Here is a 13512-nt window from a genome sequence, read left to right on the forward strand (position 1 = left end):
GTCTCCTTATGCAGCCGGCAAGATTTGGTTTCACCAGTACAGCAGATGCAAGTCACAATTCTTTTCAGGTTACAAAGTTTGTATACAATATGAGCACCTGAAGAACATATGGTGACGTTGTTTGGGTGTTGTGAAAGGAATCGAAAACAATGCATGCTGCTATGTACATCTTCATGTTAAGTAAGGATCAAGACAAGAAAACATTATGAGGACCTGGATGTGACCGTGGGCTCAATTGAGGCCCACACTCATAGGATTTCCAGGCATTGCTCAATAGACCAGTCACACATGTGCTCCAATTACTTAGTTGCACGTTGTATTATATGCTCATCTGTGCTGTTGCACACTGAACAGCTGTGTTATGCATATGCTTAGTGTTTATGGTTGTTTTGATAGGTTCCACGTACAGGCCTGAACACTGGCCGCCCCCTGAGGGTTGGCAGGGATGGGGTTTTCCGTGGAGAGCATTGATGAGTGACGGTTGGAACTGTATGATAAGGTGACGCAGCGGTCAGCGCTAAAGGGTCCCGCCGGCCGGCCTGGCCCTGTCAAGGGGCTGAGAGGCCTGCCTTAGGGCTAGAGATGGTACCGCTTCTCCCAGACCATGGTGATCTCATGCTTACCCCGTGTGGGACATCACTAAGCATCTCCATGCACATCAACGCAGTCGTCAGATTCCTGGAGCTGACACCGGAGGAGGAGGGCCTAGAGCACCACATGAAGTGAATGAGGTGGAGGTGAGACCATTATAGATGCCCCATGCAGAGGGAGCAATTCAGTGAGCAGCCTCCTGTGGGTGCCATAGGCCCATTTTAGGCCTTGCGGTGCAAGACAATGGGCCTCATTACACGCTAGGCGGTAGCCATGGCACTGTTAGTGCCATGGCTACCCCCTACCGCTGTCGGAGTCCGGGTTCCCGGAATAGGGACTTACCGGTCTATTCCGACCTTTGCGGGACCGGTAAATCCCCATTCCGGGAACCATTCCCCATTCCCATTTGAGCCCCCACAGGGCTCAATGGGAATGGGGAAGGAGCTAATAACGGTACCGCAATTTGCGGTACCGTTATTAGCTCTGAGGTCCCTCAGCGGGAAGCGTCCTTAATGCCTGGGCAGACCACACGTTAGGGACGGGACCCGCTGAGGGATCTCGTAGTAGGGCAGTAGGGGATTACCGGCACCGGTGCCCTTACCGGTGCCAGTAATCCCCTGCCGCCTACCGTGTAATGAGGCCCAATGACTCCACTCACCAGAGACACTTTAAGAGGAGTGTCCAGAGCCACATCGTGGAAGGGGTACATCCTGAAGAGCTTCTGCCAGTGACTCTTGGTGGTGCTAGCTCAGGACGGCCTCCATCGTCGAAATTGGGACATGGAGGGGTCTCCTCCCAGCTGAGTGAAGCAAGAATGAGAAGGAGGCTCAAGCGTCCCATTGTGTATAGTGCAGTGCTTGGTTGCCAGGGGGATGCTGCTGCATGGGCGCTTTGAAGAAAGGCAACGCAGGACGGTGAGACCCATTGCCTTTGCACCACATCCTGTGCGAGCACACACCAGCAACACCATGACAGAAACGCAAGCGCATTAAACGTTCTGTGGTATCGAAGTTAATCATCCTCCAACGGGTGCGCTCTAGGATTAATTTATGGTTATGCCTCTGGGATACGATATGAGTTGCCAAGTGGAGAGTGAGGCAGTGACCGGAATCCTGCACCGAACATCAAGAAATGTGAGACCCAAGAGAACTCATGGCAAGGCAATAAAGGCACTCCATGGGGACAGTGCCTTCAATTGTGGTCAGCCAGCCAATAGTGGTGGTTTAGATGATGTCTCAAGTAGTTATGAATATTATTGGTAAGCACTGATTGCAGACTGTAGCTGCCATATATGGGCAGATACCTCAGGGTACCATAGCCAGTGCTCTCCCCGAGTGGTTTTCAGGAGTACCCCACTACTCTTAACAATTTGAACTCAGCCTCTAAGCCTTTCACCGAGACCTCCCAACTATTCTTTACTAGGAACTTACGGCTATAGCCACCTTCTGGTTGTGTGTCCCTTTAGCAGGTTGCCTTACATAGCATGGACTCCCATTTCAGGTTCACTGGGCTTGGACTGAATGTGTCTCCACTGCCGGTTTCCTAACATACTTCTAATGTCTACATGGTCTGAGGAGGGGATTAGACACCTGTAACTTTACATGGGCTACAATAAAACAATGCCACGTTTCCTTATGACCCTCTCGCCCACCCGTCAGACGATTCTTCTTTGATTTCTGTGAGCGTTGGTATAGATACAGGCAGATTTGTGGGTGAGCTGGCATGTTGTCTTCGTGGAGTGAGATGGGGGTCAATGTTTACTATTTTTGGATGTATTTGAAATGTTGGCTGCAGGCTGCCTGTCTCACAAGCAGGACTAACAATGTCAAGTAAGGACTAGGAAGAGAGGAGGGGCGAGTCTGAGTAGGAAGATTACTGAAGTAATGGAGGCAACTGAATCCTGACTGCTTTCTTTCTCCAGTACCAACCCACTTACAAAATAGCTACAAATGCTGGAACAGCGCTAATAAACGATCCCATCTTCGATGCTATGTAAAAACACATTGGGCCTCATTACGAGTTTGGAGGCAGCCATGGTGCTGTTAGCACCATGGCTGCCTCCAAACCGGGCTCCATTACCGGGTTCCTTCAATGAGGAATAACCGGGTCATTCTAACATTGGAGGACCCGCTAATTCCTCCTTGAAGGAACCATTCCCCATTCCCATTTGAGCCCCCATAGGGCTCAATGGGAATGGGGAGGAGGTAATAACGGGCACATTACGAATGGCCCGTTATTACCTCCCTCTTCCCCTCGCGGGACCCGGAAAAGACGTCTGGTTTTATCAGAAGTCTGGTCCGGGTCCCGTAAAGGGAACCTCGTAATCGGCGCTCCCGTAATGAAGAGTGCCGGTCCCATACCTGCACCCTTCATTATGGGAGCGCCACCCTTGTAATGAGGCCCATTATTTTGGGCATTTTTAACCACACTGTCCATCGTAGCCAGTTTTTACAAGCTTGTTTCATGTCCGCATAAAGGTTCTATCTGATTTTGGCGAAAGGATTTTATCTATTTTTTTGTGGTACATTTTTCCACAAATATATGTGGGGGAGACTACCCGCAGCAGCTCCACATACGCCCACTCCATTATTTATTCACCTAAACCCACTCCCCACATATATTTGCAGCAAAATATGTTCAAATAAATTCGATGAAGTCGAATTTGACTAAATCAGCCGCGGCAAGACCTCCCTATCCCCTGTATAAACACTTTTTTACAGTTCAAGTTAATTTCTGACCAGCCAGCCGGGAAATAACCCTTGAGGTGTACGTTTTGCTCCTTTCGTTGGTGCTACCAAATGGGACAGTACCGCTTTCTGTGACGAGAGGAGTGGAAAGGGCATAATCAGAAATAAAGCACATATTCTTTCCACTGGGCCTAAGAGACTGGGTGGGGCATAAGCTGGGAAGGCAGAAGTACAAGGTCACTCAGCAGGATAAGGAGAGAGAGAGAGAGAGAGAGAGAGAGAGAGAGTGAGAGAGAGGTCATTTATATGAGAGTGCATAGAATGCAATATTTTGCTTTGCTATGGCACGCTAGCTTTATGTTATGTGGTCCTGTACCACACTCTGCTGACACTTGCGTGGTCTCTTGGTGCTCTGGCGGATCTGCAATGGAAGGGGGGGTTCGGTGGGGGGTGTTTGTTAGTGGGATTGAGAGGGCGAAGAGTCTTGCAACATCCTAAAACGTTTGTGACTGTTTGTGATGTTTGTACCTTGATTCTGTGACTAACAAATAGCTCTCATCCTCGTACCCCAGCCAACACCCATGTACTTATCACACATCACTCAACACAAACAGAAAAGGAAAGTAAGAATGTGGTGTGTGACGTTACCAGTGATGCACCCAGTTCTGTGACCACTCCCCGGGCCTTACGCAGATAGGGTCAGGTTGCACAGGGTTGCAAGAGGTATCCTTGTTATATTGAAACAAAATAATATCAAAAAGTTCATACTTGCAGCGAGAAAGGTGCAGAAGTGCAGGGAATGCAGGGAATGCAGAGTGTCAGGACGTCAGCTTGCAATCCTCAGTCCTCTTGTTGCTAATCATTGCCTGTTGTGTCTATCCCTGAGTCAGGGATAGGCAGGACGGGCGCCAATCATTGCCGTTCTGTCTATCCCTGAGTCAGGGATAGGCAGGACGGGCAACGATTGGCAACAAGAGGTCTAAGGAGTGCAAGAAGGGAAGAATCGTGGCATCTGGTGATCAATAATCAGGAAGTGGACTGGATTGAACAGAGACACGTGGAAATCAGCGCCCGGATACCTGTGGGTTTTGTGCGCTTGACAAATGCAAAAATAAATAAATAAATACGGGTTAGTGAGTGGAGGTATACGACAGGCAGATTTGGGCTGAACGTGTAATACTCACCTGTACAGGTAGTAGAAGAAGGAGAGGAGATAGAAGGCCAGCTTGCACCACGACTCCTTCTGGCAGTAGTTGAGGATGTCGGCGTTCATGATGGAGACAGGGTCATACATCACCTCCGAACCATCAGCAGGGCGGTGGAAATATCTCAACAGGTAGTCAGGAAGCCCGAGGCAGAGAGTGCGGAACAGAGAGAGGGAGCGAGAACGAGAGACAACAGAAAGAAAGGAGACAAAGAGAGAAAGAAAAATAAACAGCACATTCACTAAGTCAACAGAAACCATGAACCCACTCATATGCAGTAGTTGAAAGCATGACAGAAACAGACTGGTCTGTCTACAGGGAGTTTCCCAGACAGGCTGGTGTTAACAAAAGGCATGTAGGGCTTTGGCAGAGGGAGGAACAAAATAAAGTTAATGTTGTGACAGAGATTGGGGGTGTATTCGGACGGGAGAGGAAAAGGGGTCGAAGAATTTGTGGGCATAGGACCCTGGTGAAGAGGAATTTCTCCAAAGTGCAACAGAAGCAGAAAGGGAAACATGGAAATCGTACACAGGTTTATTCTTTATATGCAGCAAAATGGCAAAGGGTTGTGTGGGTACATGGCTCTGACAAGCAGTTTCTCGCACTTATGAGGGAGAGTGGTGGAGGGATACATTTGTGTACAGGCTGCAGCTGGGGAGGCTTGTCTCCAGATGGGAAGAGGAATTGAATTGATATTTTATTTCTATCGCGCTCGTACACAAGTGTGTCAGAGCGCAAGGAGGAGGCCACAAAACCTGGCTACATACTGGAAGGCTTACACTAAAGATGAAGGAATTTGGGGACAGAGGGTGAGTGAGGCGGTGTATCTAATGAAGGGATCAGAAGAGCAGAGGAACACATGGACAGGAAGCCAAAGAACAGCTGTCCTTTCACATAGAATGGGATCAGGGTTCGGAATTGCTGGCAGCTATTTAGCTCCTGGTGGCAGTCTAGGAGAGCTTGGCTGACCTGACGAAGGCAGCTACCAGCGCTTCTTTTGACCCCCAAAGCCAACTGGTGCTATGCAGACATACAGTGCCGAATTATCCATTAAGCCAAGTAGGCACCGTCCTATGGGCCCCACTCCTTTTAGGGGCCCACGACAACAGATCAAAATAAAGAGGGGCAGGCAATTAAAAACGTATGAGGAGATCATTTGCGAGGGGGAGGGGGCAAGATTTTGACTGCTTAGGGCATTAAAGCATTAAAGCTGTTTTTAGAAACGTGTATATATGAGCATTACAACACATCTAGAAGACAATAAAAGCCGAACTGGTCGTATACAATTGACTTAGTTATAGTTTGAGTTTTTTATCGGAGTTAGGTTTGCAGAACACCATATAACAGCTCCTAGTTTCCAACTAGCACCTGGTTTTGTTTTTAACTCCAGTCAAATGATAGTTTCCATCACCGTGGAAGGCAGGAGGGACAGGTAGATGCAAGCTCTGGATAAGCAAGTTCACCAATCGGTTAGAAAGATTTGTGTAAGGTTCTATGTTCTTTCATCGCCAGGTTTTTTTCGATTAGTTTTTTGCAAATAAATATATATATTATTTTTATATTTGGGTTTCCCCCAGGGCCACCCCTTAATATTGTATCCCTATACCCAACCCCACAGCCCTTATATCCCCTTACCCATCCCCCATATATATTTCTATTCACTTTTCAGTAAAAACATTTTGGCAACCTCCTCAAAATAAAACTGACGTGAAACGACGTCGTACCTTGTGTAGATATGAGGGTAAAGGCCATATGTGAAATGTATCTAGAGACAAGCTCAAGTGACAGAGGAATATGTGGGTACAAGCCCTTGGGTAAAAGGTGTGTAATGGCGGAGGGATACTTTAGAAGTGGGGAGCATGGGGGCAGGTTTACTTCCTGAGGGGGGGTAGATGGCTGGAGGAAAGATGTACCAGTCTCATGTGAGTGGCAGTACGAAAACCTGAGATAGAAGAGCGGGGTGATAAGGGGGTGCAAGCCATTGAGTAGATGATCTACATCCATGGGAGAAAAGAAGGAGGAGGGATACATAGCTAGAGGCGCAGCAGGCATGTTTACACCCAGTGGTATAGATTAGATATGATATGATAGGTTATTTATAACAAGCATAAATACCCAGAGGTTTCTGAGCGCAGACCCGGGGATCGAACCTGTGTTGCTCCGTGTCAGCTTGCTTCCAAGGAGAGCACGTTACCCCTGAGCTATCCTCCCGAGGATGCATACTTTGGGTTTGGTTATTAGTCATATGGCATACCCCGAGGGAAATGGAGATGAGAGAAAGATGCAACCACTAGAGGCAGAATGATAGAGTAAACAGGTTTTGCTCCGTAGAATAGGGGAAATAAGGCCCTGGTGAGCAGGTTCATAAGCAGAGGGCAATAGTTGGAGGGAGGGATACAGGTACGGGGGGGGGCACATTTTGTAGGGTGACGGCTGGTTACATGTGTGGGTGCCTGCATGAATAAACTAGCTATTAAGCGGGGCACAAGTGGTAGAAGAGGTTTGGGGAGGCTATGTGAATAAATGCTTTGTAAGCAGCTTTACACTCACACGGGGGTAATGGTTAGACGCAGGGTTATCCAACTCCAGGCCTCAAGGGCCGGACCAATGCCGGGTTTTCTGGATAACACTCATTAATATTCATGAGACACATTTGCATAAAATTATTCTAAATGTATGCAAATATTTCCTCATGAATATTAATGAAGGATATTCTGAAAACCCATCAGGATTCTGGCCCTCGAGGCCAGGAGTTGGACAACCCTGCAGGTTAGGGTAAGTATATAAAGGCAGCAGGGATCTTATTCTGTTTGGAAAGGGACGTATACAGGCCCCAGAGCCCAAGCTTTGATCACAGAGGAAAATATGGGATTGGACAGATCCTGGGAACAAAAACAAATGGGCTGGTGTAAATCTCATTCATACATACAAACCTCTAAATCATACAAAATGGCGATAAACGGATGCAAGACTCAATGAATATAGTATAAAAATGGCAGGCAAATATGTGGGGTCAAGCAGTGGGCGAGAAGACAACATTCTCATTGGAAGAGGTCTCAGGCCATGGTGAACTAACTTACCTCCACAGGTGGTAGAAGAGCAGGGGGATATTGAGTCCCAGCGTCACCCATTCTGCCGCACACATGAACATGAGGCAAAACAGTCCATGGATGGAATATTCTGGAACCACGAGCTGGGGGTAAAAGGGAGAGGGAGATGGTTGGTGGATTCATGAAAAAGGGAGGGGTAGACCTTTAGGGGTGAACTGGTGGGATATTAAAAGTCTGATGAAGGAAAGAAGAAAGAAAGACATTGCTGTAGAGAATAAAGAAAAGGGAGAGTGATGGTGGGACATCATATAGAGCAGGTGAAAGGTTCGGGGTTTGGAGCAGAAAATGAGTGAGGGGGAAGAGTGTTAGACAATCAGAGATTACGGGAGGAGAAGAGAAAAGACAGAGGATAGAGGCAGTAGAAAAGATGAAGACAGGGCATGGATTCCCGTCACAAGTGCGAGCAGCACAGCGAGCGTCCATGGGCCCACCGCCCCTCGAAGAACTCAGGATATAAAGGCACGGTCTCATTCCGCTTTCCAGTTCTAGCCAATTCAAAGCTGATTTTTTTTAAAATCCCAATTAAGTTGCCCTTTGTTGCCACAGGTTACTACTCAAATAAGACGGAGGTGTAGGCAAGGCACAGGGAGCAACCAATGGAGAAAAGGGAAATGGAACAAGGGACAATGGAGCCCGCCGAGGCCCTTTGGTGCCCTGGGCATTGAGGGACGGCCTGCAGACCGGTTCCGGGCATCAATGACGGGCTCAGTCAGAGGCGACTGGCACCTAAGGATTGTTTGTGGGTGATGCAATGTGTTAGGTTTATATTCACAGTGTGATGTTGCCTGGTCTAATATCTACCATTCACTGTTCACCACTTCAGAGTGGAACACTGGCAATCATACTGTACACTTAACAGTAAAGACATCTATGCCAAATGGTTTGTTGCCCAACTACCAAATCTGAACGTTCCGACCCTAAGTGCAACTAAGCCCCCCAAAAGTGCCCTCCCAGGCAGGGTCGCGCTGGGCCATAAAATTGTATCGGGCACCAATGAAAAAGTAGCCCACATTTCTAAAAGGCTATTCATTCCATTTGTGACACTGTTTGAATAGTACCCAAGTGGGAGTTTTTTGATAAAATGTGATGCAAATTGTGCATTTGAAAGATTATTTATTCAGCAACACTGGTCCAAACTACTAGCCGCATAGTGAAGTAACTCATGAACATTTCCCGCATTTGCCAAAAAAGTGGCCCACTTTGACCCAAAAAACTGGCCCACACCAGCATTTTGCATATTTCGTTCGGCCAGGGGTCTATTGCCCTAATAAGCATGTCCGAGCCGGCTCCCAGCTTTCCCCAATAGATTTAATACATTACACTGGCACACACTGCTCCTGCGAATACTAACATTTCCGGGTTGGAGGCATAGAGTGCACAGAGTTCCTAACTGCAAGCATGGCAAATTGCTCTTAAGATGACTGACATGCCGCACGTGGGCCATCCCCTACCCACCCCTCCACCCCAGCTCTTGCATATTCTGCCGCGGTAATGCCAGCCATGCAACTAGTTAGCATTGCCATCTGCCCTCAGAGCGGGTGAACGCGGAGCTCGTTCATTATCTTGGCGGGGTGGCGCCAGTCAGAACTAGGCCTACTCAGTGCTCAGCCAACCAGCAGACTGTCAGCCAGCATTAATGGTGCCGGAATTGGCTGCCAGCCGACGATGAAGACACACCAGCCGTCCTCCCGCCTCCTCACAGCCGTCTGGGGAAGTTGGCCCTCCTCCTCTCCTTCCGGAGTGACGAAGAATTAATCGACAGAGATGGCCGACACGTGAGCCTAGAATTAGTCACTGCATGTAATTACGGAGAGACACATCCTGTGCAGTTGATTCGGCGAAGTGTCTTATGCGTGTTTTCCTGGCCGTCGATCCACTGCAAGGTCCGGTGCCTAGGGGCCCGTGCAACCAATTCCAGTCCACCTCAAGGGGAGACAAGTTGAGGAAAGTGGACAATATAAAATAATTAATGTAAGGTGACATATATAATATGCTTGTCTGCATTGTGTTGAATATATTTTATTCAGAGGTTTTGTGGAACACTGAAACTGGCATGAGGCCGTTACAGAGCACGAGGGGGTACAAAGAATCAGTGTTCTCTAGCAGTGCTTAATTTGTGGGCGTGTTTGCCAGGGCTGGGACCTGGCTCTTATTGTCTCAGACGCACTTTAATTATGAGTGGGGCTAGTCAGTGCATCCATCAACCGCAATGAGCAGGTGCCAGCTGTAGTGTAACCCCAAATATGTTGGCACTGTGGGGGGCCAGTATGGGTGGTGGCAGCAGTGGTGCCCTCCACCCCCCCCACACACAGTGTCACAGGAGTGCTTGGAAATATTTTTTTTTTTACAAATTAAGCACTGCCACTAAGCTGTTGGACAAGGTTTACAATGCCCCATAAGCTGGGCCCATACCCAAATAGGTGCCCATTCAGGCCTTTATGCAACTTCAGGCGACCAAGGTAGAGGCAAAGGTGATGCAGGAGGGTGTCCCCATGGCAATAGTCTTGAGCGTGCAGAATTGTACTGCTAACCAGAGCTGGCAGAGGAGTGGGGGGGCACGCCCCCCCCCCATCCCTCCTGGTGACCAGTGCATCCCCCAGTCTCCCGTTGGCACCCTATTGGCTGCCCTGCGCCCACCCTCTCACCCCCTGGTACCAAAAGCAGCCTCCACTACTGCTGCGGACATGCCTGCATTTGTGCTCACAAATGACCTGAGGTTGTTTGGAGGCCCAGCAGAGGGTTCTTGATGTGGATTCTATAGGAATATTAACAATGAACAGCCATAGTTCACCCATCAAAGCCTGAGTTGCCAGGTTTTATGTGTAGATAGGAGAGTGTGGCATGTACAGGATGGGACAATTAGACCCCCATGTAGTCAGTCCCTCGTGTGGGTATTAGTACAAAAACCGCTAGCAATGTAACATCTGCCACCCGTTAGGAAACAGACAGATTTGAGACGAGAACAACATTCTGATAAAATATTTCAAGAACAGTGACATTGACAAAAAATCAACAATATCTGTCGGAAAATGCAACACACTTAAGATCCACCTGATATAAAATTGCTTCACATTGCAAAAGGTCCCAAGCTACGAGTATTTCGCAGGGTCACTCATTTTGTTTCTATTTTTCTTGCTGATTTATCTGGTTCCTAACTTTTACTTTGCACCATTTGATGCCTAGAGCTCAGAAAGGTGGCCATTTCACAGTGCGCGCCCTAAAAGCCCTAGGCTTCCATGGGTCATTTAATATAGGGGAGTGCCCTTGACTAACTGCTAACTGCTGTATGGAAGTTGCCTGGATCGTGGTAGTAGCTCGGTTTTGGGGTACAGCCTGGTAACCAGGAATGATGCCTACTGACCACTGTCCGATAACCACAACAGCCGGACTGTGCTTCTCTGTGAATAATGCACCGTAGAGCACTTACATGACCAGCTCTCCTACAGGAAGCCAAGCTTTACTATATATCGATTTGTTTTTACTGTATAGATACTGCTCACGCCTTTTATGAGCCAAATCCACACACCTGTTCATGCCCAAAATTCCCTGGGCGTGTGCCTGAGTGATATTAAAGAGAATGCAATGATGCACAATGGCCAAAGCCTTTGCTTTCTAAAGTCGTGACTGTGTCTGGAATCCCCTCCCCCATTCCAGCTCTACACTTCCTATGAATGTTGGAAGCTCAGCATAAGCTCTTTGAACTTCCCCAGAGACCTGTTCAGATGGCACATGGCTCGCTCCCTTCCATCCCAGTGTGAACACTCTGGGAACTGACGAGCTTGACCTCTGGAACCCGCATCTTCCTGCTTGACATAATCATCCAGCAAATGTAAAGCCTGCTGCCAAGTGCCAGCTACCAAGAGGCCCACCAACCCCAAGATGTGAACTAGCACAGAAGTTAGCAGCAGCAACCCTATGTAAGGTGTATGCCCTGCCTGTTGGGATCACCCAACTAACTCACTGAGAACAAAGACATCTTGGCATCCAAGGTTGGTGACTCGGCCATGGGGGAGCTTCGTTTGCTGCACATAACTGTCCCAGAATCCATGGGGATGTCTATGCCAGTTGTGGGCATTCCCTCATCTCACAGCCACTCCCTGGACCACAAGGCTGAGTACCCAGCCTTGTAACTGTCAGGTACTGAGTTGTGACTCCCTTTCACTGTGCTGGTACACAAGGGTGAGAAACTTCTTGTACTGACCTCTGGTCTGTTGTTGAGGTTTCTGCTAGGTTCCCAAGCAAACACACCAACATCTTCCAAGGGGGCTGCTCCCCTGCAGCAGTGGATATCACTACCATCCACCATACCTTCATCTGCGAACAGCCTGCCTCAAGACCTAGTTTGGGTACACTAACATCAGCAGCCATGTTGGGTCCAGTAAAAACCTACTGGGTGGAGGGATTGGTTAGGGGAAACATACAGATATAATTTATATGAATGTTAGTATCATCATTGGATCGCTCTTATCTGGTAGGCACGCCTTGGACTACCTCTAACTATGTATAATGCAGATAATAAAGTAATAACAGCAGCAGATAAGCCCGTCGAAGAATGTATGGTCCACCATTACAAAGACACTCATGATTGGTTGGCACTCTCTTACCAACCTTCGACATTCAGCTCGTTAGCAGAACATAAACAACCCAACCCAGGTTCAAGGGAACAACGTCAGACAGCTGCCTTCCTTAGCTAATTAGCCTACCAGCTCTCATCAGTTAGGCCCTAAGCCAATGTTTCTTCTTTGCTACATGTTCCCTTCCTCTGAACTTAAAAGTGAGTGAAGGCAAATTGCTATCTTCTTCTGGAGCTTTATGAATAGGCCTTGTATTCTGGTCTTATACTACGTATGAGGTGAGTATGATTTTATCCATTCTGTCCTTCTATTTAGTGCTATTTGATTCAATTATATTGGGTGCTATTACTCTTCTTGGCCTCTGGAGATTTGGTTGCTTCGTCCTGCATGTGCTTTCTGTGTTTTTATTGTACAATACTTGGCACTCACATTTATTCACTCCTTTACTTAATCTAAGAGAAATATGTCCTACATGCATGGCTTATTCTCTTCAACTCCTTTCGAGCCATGTAGTTGCTCTTGATGCTAGATCCTTGATTCTGAGCCAACAAATAGCCTTTGTTCTTGCATAAATTTGTATTTCAGTGCTTGTCATCACTGCAGCCTTGGTTTCCCTTCTCGAAGCTTCTTGTTTACTATTATATGTTTACAATGGCAACATCTATTTTCTCATCATGGCTGCTTTACTCACGTTCATTTTCGACTTTGGCAAGCTTCTATGTTGCCTTGTCTACCTTACATTTCTGCCTGTATACATCTCCCATATCTCTTGTTACTTATCTTCTTAGTGTATATGATTTTCCTTTTCATTCATATATATGTTTACTTTGTTGTTTCAATCACGTCTTCATTTTTTAGATATCCATACATCGAGTTCAGTGTGTCCACGTATCTTCTCTCTATAGTGGCGTCACTTTTCTTCTGTCCGATTTTACTTATAGTTCTTCTATATCCAGTGGTGTCTGCAGGGTCATGTCTACTGCATCAGTTCGAGGGTACATTCGATCCGGTTGTCTGAGCGCATAACATCTCTCATACCTTCGATGTGGTATTGGAATAATACCAGGTGTCAAACAGAGTGCCTTCTTGCTGTTCTTCCAGTATGACACAGGTATGGGAGTGGGCTCTATAAATGACAGGTACATCTGCCTCTCTACAGCTCTGTAAGTGAGCTCTGTAGCCAGACCTGACCTTTTTTTCCCTTGGCCTGATGTCCAAAATGAGATGGCAAGTGTGATTTGACAGGGAATCTTCATGTATCAGTGGTCGATCATCAGACCAAAGTTCATGATGCCAGGACTAAAACTAGGGTGTCTCACTTCCTTTGTGCCATACACATCTGAGC

At 47.5% G+C, this 13512-nt stretch overlaps 1 protein-coding gene across 1 annotated transcript in view; it reads right to left on the minus strand.

Moving 5' to 3' along the window:
• Window positions 1–13512, minus strand: part of CNIH2 (cornichon family AMPA receptor auxiliary protein 2) — a 707580-nt gene that overhangs the window by 62627 nt on the left and 631441 nt on the right. The window contains exons 4-5 of the mRNA XM_069644884.1: window positions 7564–7676; window positions 4463–4606 (exon numbers count right to left, since the gene is read on the minus strand). Of these exons, the coding sequence (XP_069500985.1) occupies window positions 4463–4606; window positions 7564–7676 (257 nt within the window). The remainder of the gene's footprint in view (window positions 1–4462; window positions 4607–7563; window positions 7677–13512) is intronic.

Source organism: Ambystoma mexicanum, chromosome 2p (assembly GCF_040938575.1).
Source record: "Ambystoma mexicanum isolate Mex_15411 chromosome 2p, UKY_AmexF1_1, whole genome shotgun sequence".
Classification (NCBI taxonomy): Eukaryota; Metazoa; Chordata; class Amphibia; order Caudata; family Ambystomatidae; genus Ambystoma; species Ambystoma mexicanum.